The 22036-nt window shown below is 38.3% G+C and overlaps 1 protein-coding gene across 1 annotated transcript in view; it reads right to left on the reverse strand.

Annotated features, from left to right (window-relative positions):
- Positions 1 to 206: 206 nt before the first annotated feature.
- The window catches only part of LOC139721220 (unconventional myosin-If-like), a 113784-nt gene continuing 91954 nt past the window's right edge, over positions 207 to 22036 (reverse strand). Inside the window, exons 25-27 of the mRNA XM_071632543.1 lie at positions 17904 to 18051; positions 13850 to 14034; positions 207 to 283 (exon numbers count right to left, since the gene is read on the reverse strand). Of these exons, the coding sequence (XP_071488644.1) occupies positions 207 to 283; positions 13850 to 14034; positions 17904 to 18051 (410 nt within the window). The remainder of the gene's footprint in view (positions 284 to 13849; positions 14035 to 17903; positions 18052 to 22036) is intronic.

A 22036-nucleotide genomic window follows, 5' to 3' on the forward strand; every position in this document is an offset into this window, starting at 1 on the left:
AGTTTCGGCAGATGATAGACGAAACATAAGACTACATCATTATGCCAAAAACGGAAATTTGACAGTTTTGACCGATTTTGATGATCTGACTTCAAACTCGATTTACTCGGCTCAGCCGTCAGTGACTTTGGGATCCTTTTGTTGTGGCGGGTCACATATCCCCTTGAAAGAGAGACACCACCTGCCATGACAGGGGATTTGCATCATCATATCTTCTCAATGTAGTTGGACGGGAAGATACCCTCCCTCCTGTTCAGCCGGCCTCTCCACCATCCGGACGGGTCTGCAAAAGAGAAGATGCGGGATGAGACAGATAGATGAAAACAAAATGGCACCTGACACACTAGCATCAGCTGTGGGTGAGAGAAGTTCGTGATAATGAATTTCAATTTGTATTCGATGAGACTTTGCAGAACTGCCCTTGCATTTTGCTCAATCTAAGGGTTCCCATTAAAAAAAAATGATAAGAATGAAGATACTGAAAAAAAAAATTGAAAAAAAAGATGTATTAATATATCATATACATAATGTGATGCGTCACCATGAAAACCATATAACATCCGGAAATGATTTTGTTTTGAGCAGATAAAAATTTGTCAGATGCCAAGCTTGAAATTGATATATAATCTACCCTAGTAAAATACAAAGAAAATATTTTCAAAAATGATTAAAAGTAACTTTTGAAAAAAAGAAGCAGTAAAGGTTATATTGCCAAAGTAGGCTTTATGTGCATTTTTCTTCAATCTATGATCTCTGACTTGATATGGGTAATGTGATGACACGCTGCATATTTATATTTATATTTGATTAGACTCTGACGTTGAAATTATTGAGTCATTTACTCCCCTACATGGTACCAAAAATAAAGAAATTACTATCTCCTAAAACTTTCTGGATAGGGATCAAACTTATTGGTACGTTCTAACTTGAATGAGAGTAAAAGTGTCAACCTTTAAGCAAACCTCAAATCAGTCACAGCCATGCAGTCACAGTACTCACAGAATTAATAAGTTTTTCCCTATACACTAAATGTCCATCATATCCAACATATTAAAGTGAAGAAAAATCATCAATTCTGAATCTGATATTACAATTCAACTCTGGAACTTGGAACAGCTTTCACCTGGACACAAAAAGATGAAAAATAAATAAAAAATCCCAAATACCATGTACAACAAAAAAAAATGTCAAGATTTGGCAAGGCAGATTCATAATTGAAGGAAGGGGGGATTATTTCTTTAAAAATTCACTGCCCACTCAACACAGGAGTGTTCAAAGTCTGGCAAAATCTGATTACCAGTTAGTTGTTTGGGAGGTTTTATAAATGTCTTAAAAAAGACAAGAACTCTTCTATTTTAGGTCTCTCGAGTCGGCATTGATCTTGTGTTCTGAGGAAAGAATAGGTGCTTGGAGGAAAAATGTGAGAAAAATGGGTCAATCTAATTAGACAGGAAATGAGAGCTGGAATAGAGGGTGGACTATTTCTGGCTTCAGGTGTGAACTGCCTCTAGCAGACACAGACATTTTGGAGTGCTCTCAGGGAAGACAGGGCACAGGAATGGGGGGATCAAAGGCAGTATATAAAGATATACATAGAAATAAAGATATATATATATATATATAAATATAGAGAGAGATATATAGAAATATATAGATATATAGAGTAACATAGAGAAATATATAGAAATATATAGAGATATATAGAAATACATAGAGAGATATACAGAAATATATAGAGAGGAAGAGAAACAGAGACATAGATAGAGATCACAATGGAAACAGAGAGGGACGGAAAGAAGGAGGAAAGAAAGAGAAGTAGAGAGATATAAACAAAATGAGAGCAACAAGACAGATACAGAGAAAGAAAAGAAGAGACAGAGAAAATGTAAGCAATATGAGAGAGAGACACAGTGAGAGAGACACAGCAAAAGAGAGGGGAGAGGAGGAGGATATGGAAGAGGAAGGCAAGTTAGGTAGATGGGTAACACCTCTGACTCACATGCAGTAGATCCCTGGTTTGATTTCCACACAGACTTACTGGGGCCAAATACTACATGTGAGCATGTTTTCCACCTCTGCACGAGGCAAACAATTTCTCCTTTACATGGAACATTAACCTTTTGAGGACAGACTGATTTTGCTATAACACGCATTTCCCATAGACACCTACCCAAGTATAGTCAACAGGTTAAAGTGGAAGGCCCGCGGGTGGGGGAACCAAGATACATGGACATCTTCTTTTTTTTCTTCTTTTTTTTTAAATCACAAAATGGAAAAAAAGGCATACCTAAGAGGTAGGTTGTAAACTACACATAGGTCATAAATAAACACAGAGATCTACACCAGCAACAAATATTTGATACCGACTCATGTGGTATATCATTGTTGGATGCATTTATGTATGTATACATATTAACACACACATACGTATGTATACAGTCAAACCTGTCTATAGCGGCCACCCAAGGGAAACAACAAAAGTGGCCGCTATAGACAGGTGGTCGCTATAGACAGGTTGGCGGCCATTTTGAATTTCAATACTTGCATTTAATAATAACAGAAAATACCGCATGTTATTCTTAAAAAACAACAACAACAACAACAACAACAACAACAACAACAACAACAACAACAACAACCAGCAAATAAGTTTGCATGTGCAGCAGTGCTATTACGGGGATTTTCGTTGTGCAAGTCACTTAATATCATTTTTTTCTTTGCCTGCTTCCGTTCTTTTGATGTTAAAAATAAAATTTCGGGCCTGAGTAAGTTCTCTGGTTTATACCGGTTTGCATGAATGGGGTTCACGAGTGCTGAGTTCGATGGAGATGGATAATTATTGTGTGAAGCTTACGTAAACACCAAACAATACCCAGACAAGTACCATAATTATTGTCCTATAGATTCAAAGGGACTTCAACAGTAATTAGTCGGCATTTTGGTGAAATTCTAAGATGTTATTAGGAGTTGTCTTTGCCTTTGTAGCATCTATTCAGGGCGGCATTACTGAAGCCCAGATCTAATCTAGTGAAGTCAATTGTAGGACGGGTTTTCGTGGCAAAGAGCTGCATCAATTTTTGTCAATCTTGTCTGTGTGATTATGACTGAACTAGAACTCGGTAGAAATCACGCAATGAACGTAGAAGACATCGTACTCATGGCTGATTTAACGGTTCAGCTAAATATTTGTGGCCGCTATACGCAGGTAGATATTCACCACGGGATACAAAATGAGTGGCCGCTGGCCGCGTTAGGCAGGTGGCCGCTATATAAAGGGTCCATAATACAGCAATTTCGTTAGGGGGATTTTTCAGTGGCCGCTATAAGCAGGTGGCCGCTATAGAGAGGTGGCCGCTAAGACAGGTTTGACTGTATATATATATATATGTGTGTGTGTGTGTGTGTGTGTGTGTGTGTGTGTGTGTGTGTGTGTGTGTGTGTGTGTGTGGAGAGAGATCATAAATATGTATACAGCATAAGGCAAACTGACTACATAAAGACTAGTGCTACATCCAATGTTACAAGAGCATTTCTTATAATTTCTACACAGAGAACACAATCAGAAGACAACTGAGCTAAGAGAAAAATTATCAAAGATTGAGGAAAAAAAACAATGGGGATAGGACAACAATGGGTTTGCTCATATGGAAATCAAAGACTCTGAGTTGAAAACATATAAAAGGAAGAAGAGAAAGGTAGTGTGCCTCTTTAATGCTTACTTAGTGACACAAAACAATGACACTGTTCTTTGTAGAGAGACAATAACACTAGCTCATAATCAATTACTGATGCCTTGTAGTTTCCGCGCATTCAAGAAGTCGAACATCAGAAGTCGGAAGTCTATGAGCACTGGGTATCCACTTCTGACATTTCATGCGGGTTAAATTTAGAAATGGGCTGTGCTCGCACTATATCTCAGCTGGCATCTCCAGAAAATTTTGCGATTATCGACAGTTGCCCAACTCGAGGGGAGTTCTGCCAAACTTTTGAGAAATGAAAGTATATGTGGTTCAAGGATAGAAACACAGAAAACAAAGAGAGAGAAAAAAATGAAAGAAATAAACTATGGTCATGAAAGCTCCCAGTTGTGAGGTTGCGCATACTGCTTCTGAGGGATTTCAAAGTAAGTTTCCCCACCCATATCACAGTGGATTCACCAGATGCAGAAACCATTAGTGACACACCCAATTAGAATTGGAGGAAAATGGGACAAATTCCATTCCAAAGTTAAGACTTTTTTTTTTTCATTCTGGTTCATTCCATAAATTGCTGTATGCAACTGGAAGTTACCAACAATTTGTGCTCATGATTAGATGTCACACTAGTATAACAATGCCAAAGAAAAATTCTTAAAAATGATTTCACAAAGCATCGTTTTCAAGGAAAAAAGTATTTCCGTCAGAAGTATCACACTTGCATTCATAATGCAACACGATTGTCATACAGGACATATACATGCCACAAACTAGTCAGATACAAGCAATCGTAAAAGGCATACAGCCATTAGTTATGCTTATTCTGCTGGACAAGTTTCTTGAAAAAAAAAAGAAGAAGATATCTGGTCATGGGAGGGAAATATGAGATTGGTTGGACTTATAAGAGTCACGATGCAGCTTACACCAAGCTAATTTTAGAATCCCGAATATCGCGGCGCCTTATGAGTGACACTTTCATCCAAGTTACTTTCCTTAAAAAAGGACAGAGTGAGAAAAACCTATCTAACGGTCCCTTGCCTTGGAGAAATGATTCACTCTTGTAATAACTCACAAATCTATGACATCACGGGGTTTTGACACCGCTACAAATCTCAGAATTAACCCTTTCTCTTTTGGCCACATTGAGTTGGACGATGAGTTACAGCCTTAAAACTGCCAATGGAGTGAAGAAAAAAAAGTGATGCCTTACAGTATTAACTGTCATGCCTATCCTTATACCCCCCTCCCCTTTTGGTCATGTCATGTGAGGGTGTACCCTAAAGTGTCATACAAAAAATGACAGGTTGCTTGTTCCGACTATCATACAAAACTGTGAAGTCGTTCCTACTTGTAGAACGCTTCACTAGGTTATTCAGTGACATAAAGTCTCATTTCACCCAGGGTAGTCTCTCTTTGATGTACACCAAGCACTGTCCTCTCAGGGGGCCCTGCCTTTAACATTGCCTGAGCTTGATTCCGAACCAATATTTTGAAAGTGAAAAAAAAAAACAGTGTACTTTTTTCTTAGCATACAGCTGCAAAGCTACTTTCTTTGACACATAGTATATACTAAAATTTTCTTTCAATGTTTTTTTTATAAATATTTCAATGTCTTATAAGTGTCTGAGATCTCACTCCTCTATTATGCCATGTCAAATACAGATTCACGAATGTTTAGACAATTGCAACTGGACATATATATCATCATGGAAAAAGGGGTGGGGGGATACTGCACATTCTGTGGATAGGCAGAGGACTGCTCAAGATATGATCAATGAACATTAGTAACCATGTCTAACTGATCATAAAACTGATGGTAACAATATGGAACCACATCAAATCATGAGATGACAGTCCACACATGACCATACATTCAATATTTCTCTCACATCTTGATAACACTTGCCAAGTTTTATCAAGGCCATTCAGTTAATCAAATTACCCCCCCCCCCCCCCCCACCTCCATTTGTAAGATAAATGAAAGCTGGACAAACGCTAAGTCTGACACACTCACACAGGTGTATGATATGGCAGTCATATACAAAAACCATTGAAATACAATAGGGAGGATTATGTAACCCCTCATTCATCAATAGTGAGTTCATGACAACTGTGCCTATTAGCAACGGAGCATGCTAGCCAGTACAGGCAGATTCGGAACATCACTACACCCCATTAAGAAATGTGTAAAGACTTATTCATTTGATAGCTCATTTTGACTGCAATCATGTAAATTTTGTATAAGAATGCTATAGAATTAACCATATTATTAGTATCATTATCAAGGCCTTATGCAGACCTCTCAACCTTTCTGACTGAAAAATAGGGATGATTTGGCTCAAAAGTAGGAAAGAAAGAGCAGTTCCCATGGGAGTGTGTAGTAAAATTATCCAGAAAAATACGAAACTGCTGTTGAAACAAAAGCTGGGAATGGTCAAAATTCAGATTCTTTCCTCCAAAGTCAGCATGGTTGGGAGGTCTGCTTATGGCAATAGGATTGTAGTCCATGCAGCATGTATAATTCAAGAGTAAAAGTAAGTCAATAGGTGATATGGCAAGAGCTTGCCATCACTCAGCTACAGGGCCTTTCTGAACTTGGTTTGGACTTCCTATGTTCACCTTTGCATATCAAATATGGATACTACATACATTGATGTTTGCAGTAAATGAGACATCATATTTTGAGGCATGAAGGTATCATTTCATTAGATAACGAGACATGAAAACTCGTCACATTGAGGACGAGTTAGGTGATACGCTTGTGGTCATCAGATGACGGTCATCTGTGATCGACAAGAAAAGAATGTGATATAGGCACCTTGAAGTTATATTGAGCGTGCATGCGAAACCGTTTCTGTAACCACTCGGCCACGGGTCATCCACGGAAATGGTAAGACAAAAAAACAACAATGTATAGATATAACAGGGGGAAAGTCAATGCCCACTCAACTAACGTGGCCGTGTGAACATCTATTGCATTGCTAGACGGAAAAGCGGCCTTGTAACGACTGAGGTCGCTATGCCATTTCTGGCAACTTGGGAAAAATACGTCCCGCAGACATAAAACCTGTAATCGGCTGGTTTTGATACCTTGCCTTTAATCACAATTTTCAGTGTAAGGACGTCATCAAATTACAAAACAATGACATCGTCTTGAAAGACAATTGTTCAAAGTACAACACCTCAGTCGTCGTCATTACATACTATGATCGGTTTGACAAAGTCAACCTGCAAAATTTTGCTGCAGTCGAAGCAATGTGGTCTCCAACACACAAAAAAGAGGGATATGGCGTGTGTGTGTGTCTGTGTGTGTGTATAGGTGCATTTATATACGAACGTGATTTCTACATGGACGAATATGTAATACAAAATTGAAGAAAAAAAAAGTAAAATAGCTAAGTATTTTGTTTCGTAATCTTGTGGGGTTCGAACCCGCAACCTCAAGTCTCTGAGACGTCGCCTTTATCCACTCGGCCATACGTCTCGACGAGAAAATATGGGGAACGTAAACTTATGTATGTGAAAGATACATGAGGAATCGTTTTGTCCACATTCCATTTTCATTTTCAGTTTTAAACTGCAAAATTGTCAATCTGATGAGAAGATTTCAAAGAATAAAATGCATGATTACTGCAGCTTATTGTCTCAGCTACAACATACTAAAGTTTCAGAGGAAATGAAGCAAAATCAGCTGAGATAAAGGTGCTTAAACGTTGTTAAGTCAATGCATGGTTTTAAAAAAAATCACCTCCCATAGACAATACACGTAAACTTGTCCGATTTTGCGTCTTTACCTTTAATCACAATTTAAGGTATGATGACGTCATCAAATATCAAAAGCATGACATGGACTTAAAAGGCAAATGTTCAAAGTACAACATATCTGAATTTGGGATAATATTGAGCTTAAACAACAGAGATACGAGTAAATGAATGTCAGAAACATTACCTCAAAAAAATTAATTCCACTTTTTTGATTTCAGATGATGATATGATGACGTCATGAGTTTTCCTGGCAATATTGGTACTTGAAACGTTATTTCCAATTCATATGCTTTTGTAATATGCAATAGAAATATAGGGTCACCAGACGTTTTAAAGAGCTATGGCGACATAAACAAAAACATGTTTTTTCACTATATTTGCAGAAAGACGCGCGCGCGGAATTTCAACTTTGATGCCAGTGCATTCCTTTGTTATAGGTCGAAATTGATCGGAAATCAATGGATATTGTTACTCAAAGTATCAGGAATCCAAATCAGTCAAAAATATTGCATTTTCATGTTGCTTACGGGCTCTGCGCGCGAAATTGCGCGGACGGACGCGCACACGAGAAAATGTTTGAAACGCTTAAAATTGTCTGAAACTTCGAGATTTCCCATTGGGAAGTCATTTTGAGCCTTTTAAAATTTTGACGCGCGCTTACACGCGCGTAATGATGACCTGTGTAACTAGCGTTAAAAAGTAAGATAGAGCTTGACCTGAACTTCATGTCCACTGAAAATGATACAGAAATGACATCTAGTTATGAAGTTATGATCGATCATGTGACAAGGTCCGAAAATCACAAAATGGCGCCTAGATGACGTCATAGATATGTTACTGTCATAAAAACCTTATTGTGGCTAGATTTTGTCATGAGACATGTAGACTGAAAATGTCATGTTATTTCGTAATGTCATTCTTGAGATATTGACGACACAAAATTGTCCAGAAAGAAAGAAGAATAAAAAAAAATAAAGAGAGATTTTGACAATCACATTAGGTGATACGCTGATAGCGTATCACCTAATAAATCAGTAATCATTACCCGGGTCCACAATTCAAAAATTCCCTCTAGTGAAAGAAAATAGATACCTCTCTTTGTCTCTGTACATTTGTACCTTGTAAAATAATGGACTAGTGAGAATACCCATTATTTCGGACTGGTCAAACAAGCACATCTGGTAGATTATTACACTGAAATAGAAGATGCAATGTATACCTATCATTCATCAATTGGGGTTTGACAAGGAGAGGCAGATCCAAGTTCAAAAAGGCCTTGTCTGATGCCAGTCGGTCATGCATTTTTGCCTTTGCTTTGCCTTTCTCCAAGCCATGTGGTGTAGAAGATAAACTTAAGCCACATTGCCTGACAAAAGGCGAAAGCTACCACTAAGCAGTCCTTTTTTACTGAAAGGTGACAATAGATTAATGCATTAAATGCTTGCTGAACTTTGGCGCAATTCATGATACACCATCATCATGAAACTTACAAAAGGATAAAAAAAAAAAATAACTGTCTTGGTGTATTGGTATCAAATGACTATGTCTGCACTTGACACTTTAAAAAACAAATCAAGCACATTCACATACCTGCCCTATGCAATCACGTAATTCAAGGATTGCAATTGCCACCTTATAAAACAAATAATGCACACAAAATATGTAAATCAGGCATATACCTGACCAACGCAGATTTTGGAATAGACACCCACACTTTTCTCATTGCCACCTACATCATAGGAATTCAATCCATTGCCGACCGGGACCTAATCTGTCATGCTGAATGGCTGTGGATGTTCCTGCAGTTTGTGAGGAATTGGCTCACATGCATGCTCTTTGCAATAATGTGGACAACTTCTAATACTAGTTTCCTTGATGTGCATTGTTTGTCTTTTAATTAACCCCTACCTCTTCCCCCCTTCACAAAATGAATCATCAATAGCCTGTGAGTGCCCACTTTCTCTCCAGGTACCCTTATGAGCACTATGAGAGACAATTCAAACCCATATGAGATCACTGCAACGATTATTCCATTTATCATGACCTCTAACACAGAATGGTGGCACCTCAAGCAAAGTCTTTGCAACATGTGCACAGTTTTGATTGTATGCAAACAGATACAACTACGACGTAACCCACAGTGAGTATATTTCACATCTACAGAGAGTAGGAGCAGGAAAGCAGTCTATTCTTTCTCCTTCCTTTCTTGTGATACCCCTCATAGGAAAGTATTGGGGAAGAAATTGAATTCAATAGGATTTTTTTTCTTTTTTTTTCTTTTTTTGAGATATGTCGAGGCTTTGGCAGGTACATAGGATTAAAAGGTGAGTCACCGTGATAGCTAGGCATATCTAAATCCCGCACGAGGATGATGACTAAACGCTCCACCCCGAGTCTTCATCGTCTTGCCCTGCATTCTAAGACAATGAGAAGAGTTCTGCTGCACTTTATTCCTCTTAGAATAAAAAAAAACAGCAACAAAAACAGTCACAGTCTTATCGCCATGACAATCAGAGCTGCAAGCTGGCTTATAGACTGATCCTTGTTCATTTTGTAAGTGGTGGGTGAATCACTAAGAGTCTTTCGCTTTGCATGAAGTCAAAGCAATGCTAATATTTTCTTTTTTGTTTGTACTCGCCCCCAGATAAACTTTAGATTGGCATTAACAAAAAAAGAAAAGAAAAAAAAAACATTGAGTAATATGTCACGGTGGATCACAATGAGAGAAGTCAGAGAAAAAAACAAGAAAAATATTATTACTCATCAATCTGCAGAGACATTTTGATTGTGGATTGTCCGCTTGGAGGCCTTAAAATGTAGCTTCATTGTAAAATGTAGGAACAGCTGTCATCAATCACAACATCTTTCTGACAGCTAATACCTATGTCACAAATTTGCAAAAACGTTTCAAAGGCATATTTTGACATTTAGGTCTTTTTGTCTACATATTTCAGTTCCAATTGTATGGATTACTGTAACCCATGATTTGGTCAAATCAGTTAAAATTGCATACAGTGCTCAGTGATGAAAATGTTAAATAAGACAAGTATGAGAGAAACGAAGACCTCAGAATGAGAAAGAAGATGGTCAAAAAGACAATGCAAAGGAGAATTATCAACAGGTGAAAACATTGTTACCAGAGTGATTTATTACATGGACAGGTATGTACCCATGAAAGTATTCAAGAGAAAGAGAACACCTTATTCTGTTACCTACTTGGCAATCGATGTTGCCTTTTTTTTTTTCTTGGTAAATATCAAGGTTTGTCTTAACAACATATGAAACTGCACACGTCATTGCAGGAAACACTTGGCCAAGTAAGCCAGAAATGAAAAAAAAAAAGAAAGAAAAAGAAAATAACGAAAGGTTTACATTCCATAGCAATTATCAAATTCCATGGCAATCCCACATGTGACCTCATCTGACAAGTAAAAGGTCGCATTTGTTGCACTTCCCCCGGCTAACCTTCCTTACTTCTTGCCACGTTCGTTTTAGCCTGACCTCCAGACTTTGGACTGCTTCCCTACACATACGTGTATTCTATATACTTGTCCACTGAGCGTTGTTACAGTAGTCTCAAATCAAGACTCTGCCAATGCATGAGGGGTATGTATACGTGGTACAAGTGGGTCTAGAGACATGATGGATAGCAGGTATCTCATGAGAATTGATAAAGTACCAGAGTGGGCAGGGTAACAGGTGGACAAATCATGCCCAACCCTCCAGAAACTTGACAGAGATTTGAATAATCAGAGGATGAGCAGGGTCTAAATTAGCATAAAACTTGACATGGGGAAGTCTCATCTATCGTCACTTGCCCGGCAGAAGGGCTCTAGAAGAAGAAAATCACCTCCCCAAAAAATGATGATTGCATCATATGAAAGAGCTTTCAAAACAAAAATAGATTAAAACAATTTTGGAGTGAAAATTTCATGCCAAGACCTGTCTGCCTGGCATGGGATATATAAAAAGGGGAAAAAACTCACAAAAATTGCTCTAAGGCATTAGCCCTTTTGGCTAGTGGCATCGGCAGAATAAGTATCAAACCTCAGTTCATACTGTCAAACCTCAGGTCATACTGTCAACCCAGTTTTCAAACTGGAATGAACTGTTCTGTGAATGTCCATCTACATTCTTTCAAAAGCTTTAGATTGTTTTGTTTTGTTTTTATTTTTGACTTCTCTACTTCCTCAAATTTCTATTGGAAACATTTCAGTGTGCTCCTAAATTGGTTGATTATTGCAGAAGACGAACACATCAAACTCAGGGTGAGATCTCTAGATATAACAAATGTCAATGGTTTCTGTCTACGATAAGGGACATCTGTTAATATGTGGACCTTGCTGGGTTGTTCCACAAGCTGTCTTTGACTACGTGCACAACATGGATTGTCTGAACAAGTGGTATTTTGCTTCATCTCCCAGGGGTAGATTCCTGGGAGATAGAACACCAACTCTCCCTTAAGAGTAAGACTTCAGTACTAAGATGTCACCGCATTTCTGCTGGTCTGCGTAATCTCATCACTGTTCTTCAAGGGTGTGGCAATCCCTCACTCTCTCAAACCTTGCACTTCATCACATCCATGATTTTAAGGCACAGCTGCTTTGAGCTTTAAGGATGGCACTGATATCTAGTAACTTTGCAGGGCTGTTTGATGTGACATCAGCAACATTCACAGTGTACAGCTGCAATTCACAGCATTGACATTGCTATTTAATCCATGGATTAAGATTAATAAGCCAATATCATGATAGTATTTACACAATTTAAAAACTCTTATTTGTATTATTACTTTTATGACTACATTTATTGCTTTACGATAAAATTTGTTATTGATATATCATTATCGTTATCATCATCATCATCATCATCATCATCATCATCATCATCATCTTCATCACTATTATCATCATGTTATTATCATTATTATGATGATGATGACCATAGACGAGGGAGGGACAATGAAAGTGCTTCACCTCAAAACAAGTTCCCATGAAGCAGGTCGTGTTTTAATGACAAATCAATTTTTTTTAAAATATCACACTTATGTCTTTGTTGCTCTCAAGCAGTTTTTCCTACTACAGTGGTTCCAGATTGTCAGGTGAGCACTCCACAATCATAATTATCATTACAAACAAAATCTTCTTGACTCTAAAGTGTTGTCAACTTTATTCAAGCTATCTCATTTCCTACTAACAGAATTTTTTATCTATTTCATTAATCTCTTATGCTAACCCTGCATTCCAAATAATCATTATTACTATCATTATCATCATCATTACTATGAAGATGATGAGAATGAACAATCAAAGTGCAGAAAATCATGCCAGTGGTTGTTGAAGTCTAACATGGGAAAGTTGTTCACACAAATTGAATGCACACTATCTTGTATGTGGAACTCTGCTATATATGGTGGTCTCTGCTATATACTGTACGTCAAAGAACATTTGACACAGCTCAAATGAGCACTAAGTCACGAAGAGATAGTAGACCTTCCTCTACACAATTGGAACAATTAAACACAGTCAACCGTGTTGACAGTGTGAATTCTTCTATCACACTATGTATTACATAGTGGCCATTCAGCCCACACTATGTTTTTAGTGTGGCCACAAGATTATAACTTTGTAACATGTACATGGGTGTAGCAGTGTGAATACTTGCTTTTTTGTGTCATGGAAATTGTGTGCCACTGTTTCAAAACACAATGAAGCGTTCAAAAATTCTGTCAAGGATCTGTGTTGCTGGAGAAAGTTTCACTCATGTGCTTTCATCACAGCACATTATGCTGTTCCACAAACAAAGTTCACATCATCGCAGAGATCTGATTTTAATCACTGCATACTAGACTTTTCACCACATTTTCTCAGTCTCAACACTGTGGTCCATTCTGTCCAAAGGACAATGACACAAGAACAAAGCTATAAACTCATGTGGTTGCCAAACAGAGCATTTTTGGCGTATTTAGGCAGTATGTCTGGGAAACACACACATACACACACACACACACACACACACAAAGAATCCACACAGCTCAGATGACTTCAATAACTTCACAAACTGATAATCACACACTGCCTTTATACCTTGCAATAACTGCAGGCGATACACCAAACTCTTTCCTTGCACACTATTTTCATAATGGGGGATGATTAGCTTTACAAGGAAAACTTGCCCAAAAAAAAAAAAAAAACAAAGTTGAAAACAACAACAAAAAAGAACAAACAAGGCAAACAAACAAACCCAAATTCAAAGATGATTTAAGCAACTACACAGACAAGAGACAAGATTCAAAGGTGCTATGATTTCTCTTCCACCCAAACAACCTTCAGCTCCTGTGCACTGGAAAAAAAATGACAGCAGAACAAAGCCACTCTTTGTCGACATACCTTCAGAGATGATTTCAATGATTTCTCCCTCATGGAAGGATAACTCATCCACATCCCCTGCCTCGTAGGGGTAGATGGTACGGCACTTGGGCTTGGGCGGGGCAGGGACGGGAGGTTGTGGTTTGGGCTTGGGACGCCCCGCCCCGGGAGGTGGCCGGTTCCCCTTCAAGGTTCTGCGTTTCTGCCTGTATGAGGAGCAAAAAAAAAAACCCACAAAAATTACATTTTTACGAAGGAACAAATGAAATTCAGTATAAAAAGGCTCTTCTTGCACTCTGGATTTATTGCAGTGTCTAAATATGTCTGCAGAAAGTGTATTGAGATTATGTATTGCCTAGTTTTGGTGGTACAATGTATCTTCATCATCACTATCATTATCATAATTATTACCACCATATCAAAAATGATAATAATAACAAATCACCACCATCATCATAATAATAACAATCATAATCAGTATTCTAAAATACTAACAGTGATGGTGAGTATGATCATTATGATTATCATTATTACCTATGAGCAGCTGCATACTTCCATTATACAAATCGGGATTACACACTCGCATCACCTCTCTAAGTAGTCTTTTAAACAAAAACACCCAGATGATATGTTTCACTGTAACTAAGTGCAAGAGACCACATTTCAAGATGAATCATTGAACTCAGATAGGCAGTATCAATGCAGTCACAGTAAAGTTTGAGAACGTTAAAGGAAACCAAAGCCCAATTATAATTATAAACGTGGACTCAGTGAAAGCAGCGATATTAGTTGAACACGTCGGTGAAAGTTTGAGGGAAATCAGACAATATTGATTCAAAAGTTATGAATCTTTAAAGTTTTGGTGTTGTCATCGCTGGATAAGAAGAGTTCTGCACTTCATGACATAATTATAAAAATAAAGAAAATAAGAAAATACACCGATCCATTTTATATTTTCTTTATATTGTTGCCCATGACATCATGAAGTGTAGTAGTCCCCTTATATCCACTGATGACAGCACCAAAACTTTAAAAGATTCTTAACTTTTCAATTGATTGTCCAACTTTCCTCAAACTTTCATTGATGTGTTCTTCTAGTGTTGCTACTTTCACTCCCTTTTTTCAACAACAACAACAACAACAACAACAACAACAACAACAACAGCCACGACCACAACCACAACAACAACAACAACAACAGCAACACAAACTGAGAATAGGAAACAGGAAGTATTGACATTCACAGGCAGTTGTATTCCTGTGAGGAATTACCCTCCCTTCCCCTCCCCCCACCCCTATACATAAGGGATGCTGTGGAAATATCTATAACTAGCTGTGGAATGGGGACGAGGAAGGGAGAGTTATAACCCAGCTGCATCCACCAAGAGATTGTCCTCAGATTACACAACAGGAGGGAAACCAGAGTAACTGACATTTAGTTCAAAGTCTTGGCAAGGGTTATAATTGTAAATACAGGTTTTGGTAGGATCATAGAGCACATTATTTTTCCTTGACTCAAAATGCAACCTTTTTGGTGATAAGACAGAAAAAAAGGGGGGGGATAAGGAATTTGTCAAAAGACAGAGAGTGGTATTCCATTTACCCTCATCCTTCTAATCTGCTTCAGTCCCTTTTCCCCCATCCCTTTTCCCAAACCCCTTCTCCCCTAGCCCAAAAGGATAATTGTGGATTATAACTTTTACTCAGAATCAACTGTATTCATCTGTTTCGATAGAAATCTATCTTTGGTTATGGTGAAAACAATTTGATCTTAAAACAGAAAGTGTGTCTTCAAGAATATCAAGGCATACTGCACATCCCTGCTGAAAATTATTTACAGAATTTTGAGTCATACACACAACCTTTCAAAATTCATCTGACAGCCAATTTAAAGCTAGCACCTGTTGGCCACTACCTCAAAGCATAAGAAACTGCCAAAACATAATTTTTTTTTTTTTTTTTTTTTTTTTTTTGGGGGGGGGGGGGGGGTCCTTGGTCCATTCAGTATGTGCACACAGAGGGCAATGCATTGTGAAAACAGCACCTGTGTGTTACTATAAAACTGCCACCCAACCAATCCTTGTAGCAAAATTAAACTTTGTTCCATTCTGCACTTTGTGAATCATCTCTTCGGTGACGATTCTTTTGCAACAATGGCAAGGCACCTGCTTTGAAGAATGACCACAACCGTTTAAAGAAATGTCTGAACATATGATATTTATCTCCTTGAAATAGATTGGTCACCACACCCAAGGCTAAATATATTGTGTGCCTTGATCAGTTCATGGTCCCCACATCATTACTGACATTCTGGCAAGGTTGAGTGAGTACGTTTAAAAATAAAAGAAAAATTGGCTTAGCGACAATAACCAGATTGTCAGACATTTCACACCAATTCTGTCACATCTGATGATTCAGTATAATCCAGATTGGACTTGGACAGCGTATGGACCTGCCAAGTTAATCACCTGATCCTATGAACTACACTATATAGAGCAACACTCTGACATTCCTGACTTAAAGAATTTGTAGGTCAAGTCATAATAACGCAATGCCACAGCCTAATAAAAGGTGAGTCCTCCCCCACCCCCCTTCCAGAAAAAGCAAAAGATAAACGAAACAAAACAAAACCCAGAGTGGTTGGACAAGACTGAAATACAACACTATTGCCTGATATAATATTGTCTTTATTTGATGTATGAAATGCATATTTGGCAGAATAAAAAGACTCAAAAGAGCTTAAATGTGCATGATTGAATATTATCCCTGCTTCTTTAGCTTCATCGCCGAAGGACTCTGCATCACGAATTCCCGGAAATTGTGCACATGTATGTACCTTTCACGACAAGCACCCTGACGCATAGTCACTGACAACGTACTGTGGTAACGGTGCATGTCGTGTAAAGCCCCGAATCACAAGGTGGATTAGAATCCGACGAGTTGTGTTCGTGCGGGAGATGAATGCGCCATGGATGGTGGAGGGAGATCTCCTTTTGTGCGTTTCTGTTTCTATGACGCTCCCTGTTGCGTCAAGGTGACTCAGTCGCCTGGTCTTTACGCTGTCCCAAATCTGACCCTTTGACAACCTCTGCCAGCCAAGGAATATTGCTTCTGTTTTCTTAGCCTGTTGAGGGTGGGCTGATGTTGCCACAACATGCATTTCCCAGAGACACCTGCCCGAGTATACTCGGGACTCATCTTCAGCAGGATAATGTGTACGCATTTTATAAAGAAGGTTGTTTCATATTATCCAAGTGCTAGGTACACTTTTTTTTTTTTATAGACATGCCTGTCTGATTTTGCTGTGAAATTGCTTGTTTGCGCATGGAATTTAAAGAAGCAGTGATTTTTTTTCTCCTCCTTGAAATTCGATCTTGACAGTGCAGTGAGGATTAATTGGTTGAAAACCATCATATCTTGGGACAAATGTATCACTGTGAAAGTTACACATAGATTATATCTCACTTCAGCCTGGAGACTACATCACCGCTCTACATCATTCACTTTCCCCCAGTTAACACTTCACTCCTACTCAAGAGATGTTCTGTGATGGGAAACTAGTGAAATGACAATTATTTTGTATTCAATCAACTGTGGTTCTCTACATGCACTTTCATGTTATGAAGACAAGGAGACATGCTTTCTCTTCAACTGATGTCAAATGCACAGTCATTTAAATCTACACAGAGATCTTTATCTACTCTTTTATTTTGCCATCATGACAGATTTAGGTTAAATATCTCACTGCTATTGTTAAAGTGACCCTGTAATTTTACTGCAAGGTTTCATACCCATTTAATAAAAAATTGACATGGTACAAATTGCTGAAAAGACATAGATCTTAGAAAAACCCCACACATACTAGTGTATATACTTGATAGGTAATAATGTCAGAACGCAATTCATTCAGTTTTAATCTCCACATAAACACACAACAGACTTTGCCTAGTCCCACCCATGAGGATTTGTGGTGTTTGTGTCCATCCCCCTTGACTCCCTACTACTGCTGCGAGTACACAGATCATAGCATGTGGACACAAACAGCTTGCTACAAGTTAATGAGATCTTTCCTCACCCTGCTACGCCAGCATCCGGTGTCTGCATGAAGTCCTTGTTGTGCGAGTTGATGACGTGGGAGGGCTGCTTGCTGAGCATGTTGGCGCCCCCTCGTGGCAGGGAGGGCTGGCCCCCGCTTCGCCTGCGACTGGAGTGTCGGTTCATGCCTGCAAATCACAAAACGAGAACCAAATCTTCAACTCATCGCAGAAATGAGACGCAGAAATGCATTACACGACAGCTCCTCTTCTTAAATATGAATATGAAAAACTGACAAATCAATATTTCAGAATTGTTTCAATTGTATATTGATACCATGTAGAGTAAACTTTGAAACTTCTGTCTTAATAATGATGCATATACCCAAAACTAAGACCAATCAACCCTATCTGAGCCAGGGATTTTGGACAGTGCATACAATGGTATAGGCTTTTCAGTGCCAATCTACAATCCAAGCACACAAAGGGTTAACACATTTAAAAAAAAGGAAAAAAAAATAAGTGGAAAAATAATGCACTATACTAGGGTAGCAAATATCAAATATTCAGTTTCATATATCACTAAATTCTAAATTCACAATATGTAACAGAGCATGTCGTCTAAGCAATGAATGTCATACAGGGAATAGTATGACAATAGAACATGTAATTTCACATTATTCCATAGATGAGAGCCCTTTTAAAAAGTATCAGTCATTGATAATGATGAGCATACATTTCTTAAAAACAAAAACAACAACAACAACAACAACAACAAAACCAGACAGCCCTTAGAGGTAGTATTGTTTGGCAATGCGGGTGATTAGATCGTTTTCACATTTCATTCATCACTGCCATAAAATGCATCTGGGTAACTGCCCACTGGACATGCACCATGTGAATCATGACACACAATGTAGGCTGATGTCCAATCCACATCAGACAACCCAAATAAAAAATCAAATGGCTGCTTTATTTCACATGGGGATCTCTTCCAAGAACTCTTTCCTCTCGCTATGTCTGGCACGCCATGCATTGTCGTCATACATGAAAGCCAGTTTCGAAATAATGGGGTTATGAGACTGTCACATGATGTAGTGGCACATATTTTAAGTAACATGACTGATATAACTGGATAAAGATATATTACACTTTTTTGGGGTGGGGGTGGGGGGGAAGCAAAGCTATTTTGAAGATAGCGTGTAGCTACAGTTCCATATGACATCATATGTGTAACTTGACTGCCAACTAAAAGAAGCCAGTAAAAAATGAAGAAACAAAGCAGAAAAGATACAGTACATTTTGGACCTTCAAGGGTAAGTTCAAGCATGTTAATGCTAGAAAGATTTTTGATAATAATGCTTGAACTTCAGGGCTGCCTCAAAGCAAAGAAAACAAAGATTTAATCCAGTCTCTGGGTTTCCAATATCAGACGGATTTTGCTGAAAATGAAATGGCTTGAAAAAAGGTGGTCAGGATAAAATATTTCATCACACAGATATATCAGATTAATCTGAATCGTGATACGCGATGAGTAGTACTAATAAAAATGTTGTCAATTTGCTGCAATTAACAACAAGGATGCAGATCACCTGATCTTGTTGTGAGATCATAGATTTACGGGGTGGCATTACGACGCATTACCAGGCACTATGAAATTACTCCGTACTCCGGTCATACAGGACACACAATGATCAATCTAACGAAAGTCACATGCCTTCATCAAATATCAGCATACTTGTCTGGGGAAATCCAATTTCAGAAAAAACAAATATTGATACTCAAGGAAAGTGCCTTCATTAGGATTATACAGTCAAGATAAAAGCACAAAAGAATAATTTGATTACACATATCAATCAGATGGTTTTGGCAGATTAAAGAGCAACACTATACACTGGATGACACTTTGACAGAACTGAAATTCAAGAAATACTTGAGGCATGAAATTTTTCCCGAATTGGAGCCAGTGGCCTTTTTTGCGGCATGAAATTCTTGCAAATTGCCATTGGCATCCAGTGCATAGAGTGAAGACGAGAACTTTCATGTGCATTTTTAATTTCGCGAATCTTGGCTCTTGCAAAATTTGCGAAATACAAATGCAAGTGAACATTTCTGGTTTTACAGCATTCTGATGGTTAGTATTATTAATTCTCGAAACATTGATTCTACGTGTAGGCATGAATGTAATCTAATTTGATGCTTCAATGTCTCCGCACAGTTTGTGCATTAAGAATAGACTGGTACATCCACCAATAAATGTCCACTCTCAAGGGGCGGGGGGGGGGGGGGGGGGGGGGTCGGAATCATAAAATTGGATCAAGTCTTTGAATTCTTGTCCAGCAAACAATCACCCTGATGCACTGCCAATAACTCTGTCAGATGAAAAAGAGAAAAGATTGATGGTCGGCAGTCTTTAAACGAGTGCCCCAGACCTTGAGGTTGGGTGGGGGGTACTAAGGCACTGCACATCGTGGCTATGTATGTGTGTGTTGTGTGTGTTTGCACATATATGTATAGTCGGTTCCACTTGTATGTTACAATGTCTCAACTATATAAGACTCCTAGTATGATATCCTTTGGTATGTTATATTGCCTGAAGATTGTGTGTAAACCAGTAGTAGTTTCACTTGTGTGTCAAGTAATTAAGTACCACCTTCTCTGCAGAATGTAACTGAACAATAAATCCCCCTTGTGGGAAACACATATAAAACTAGTGAGATGCTATGATATAAAAGAATTGATTTATGCGTAAGTTTGGGGAATAAAGGTAGAACTGAAGGTTGATAGTGTCCAGTGTGTGTGGTAACTGAAAATCTCTTGTGACATATATGACGTGCAAACTGATTCAACATCTTATTTTTTTTTTTCTTCTTCTTTTTTTGCATAATATTATTGTGTATATCAACATGGTATAAGCAGAAATGAACTTCAAAAAAGTTTCAATAATGTGACATTTTAAACCAAGTAAACTTTAGCCTGCAGTAACAAGTAGCCTCAAGACAAAAACACAACACACACTTGCACAATGGACACACACATAAACAGAAAGACAGACAAACAGACAGACAGACATACACACACACCTCATACGGAGTGATGATACACTAAGGTGTGATCTACATCAGTGCAATACGGCTCCTAAAAATCATACAGGGCTTTGAAATGAGGCCATTGTTGGCACAGATAGTACGACTACTGAGTCACGACATCCCTCATTGATAACGTCCATGAAACAATACCTTGCCTGCGAGTTCCTTCACAATGTTTTTGAGTTTCTGCCAAAAACAAGATGAAGCACATAAAAAACCTCCAAGTGTTTCTAATCTGCATAAAAAAAGGAAACTGACATAAAGGTACTATTCTGTTTTTAACTTCCCAGAATCTTGATTGACAGTTTGATACAGGTGGTTTAAAAGTTTGTTGGTTTTTTTTTTGTCATACAAATAGTGCAGGTTTGTATATGACAGATGGAATTCCTCAGAACAGATATGTTTTCAAAAATTAACCAAGAGATGAACTGCTGTGTGCAAAAGCTTGAAAGTGAATCACACTGGATAATTTTAGGATTTACTCAAGATTAGGTTGTTATTCTCTTCATTTACTTTGAAACTGCTGTAAAGTTTTACACTCAGTATAGCTAGTTGCGTGGGTATTTTATGATAAAATCGAGACAGTTTTTAGTTTTGTGTTGGTGTTTTTGCATTCAGTTTATAAACATCTGCAAGTCTAGGGTGCTTGCTCTAAATACAACTTTAAACATTTTGCATTCAAGCTGACGGGGCGTATAATTATGTCATGCTCATGAGCTGAACATGCTCGATATTGATGCCCATATTTGCATTTTTCTATAATCTGTTCCTTATACTTTTGTTATGTTGTGTTTTTGTTTTGTTCTGTTTATTCTATTTTGTTTGTTCTAGTCTGGTCTGTTTTGTTCTGTTATTTTTTTTTATTGTTAGATATCTTTGGAGTGTACTTGGGAACCATGAAGGAAAGAAAGAAGGAACGGGGTGACACTCTTGGTGAAGTTGAACTAATCCCACTCATCAGCTCACACATGCCAGGCAGGCTGTGGGGGGATTAGCCCCAAGGAGGCAGATGTCTTGTCGCCATGGCAACATCCCATGAGTCAAGACTGGGGGAAGGTAGGCTCGCAAGTCAATGCGACGGCAGC

Source organism: Diadema antillarum, unplaced genomic scaffold (assembly GCF_040938485.1).
Source record: "Diadema antillarum isolate AM-2024a unplaced genomic scaffold, OU_Dant_1.0 scf00000140, whole genome shotgun sequence".
Lineage (NCBI taxonomy): Eukaryota > Metazoa > Echinodermata > Echinoidea > Diadematoida > Diadematidae > Diadema > Diadema antillarum.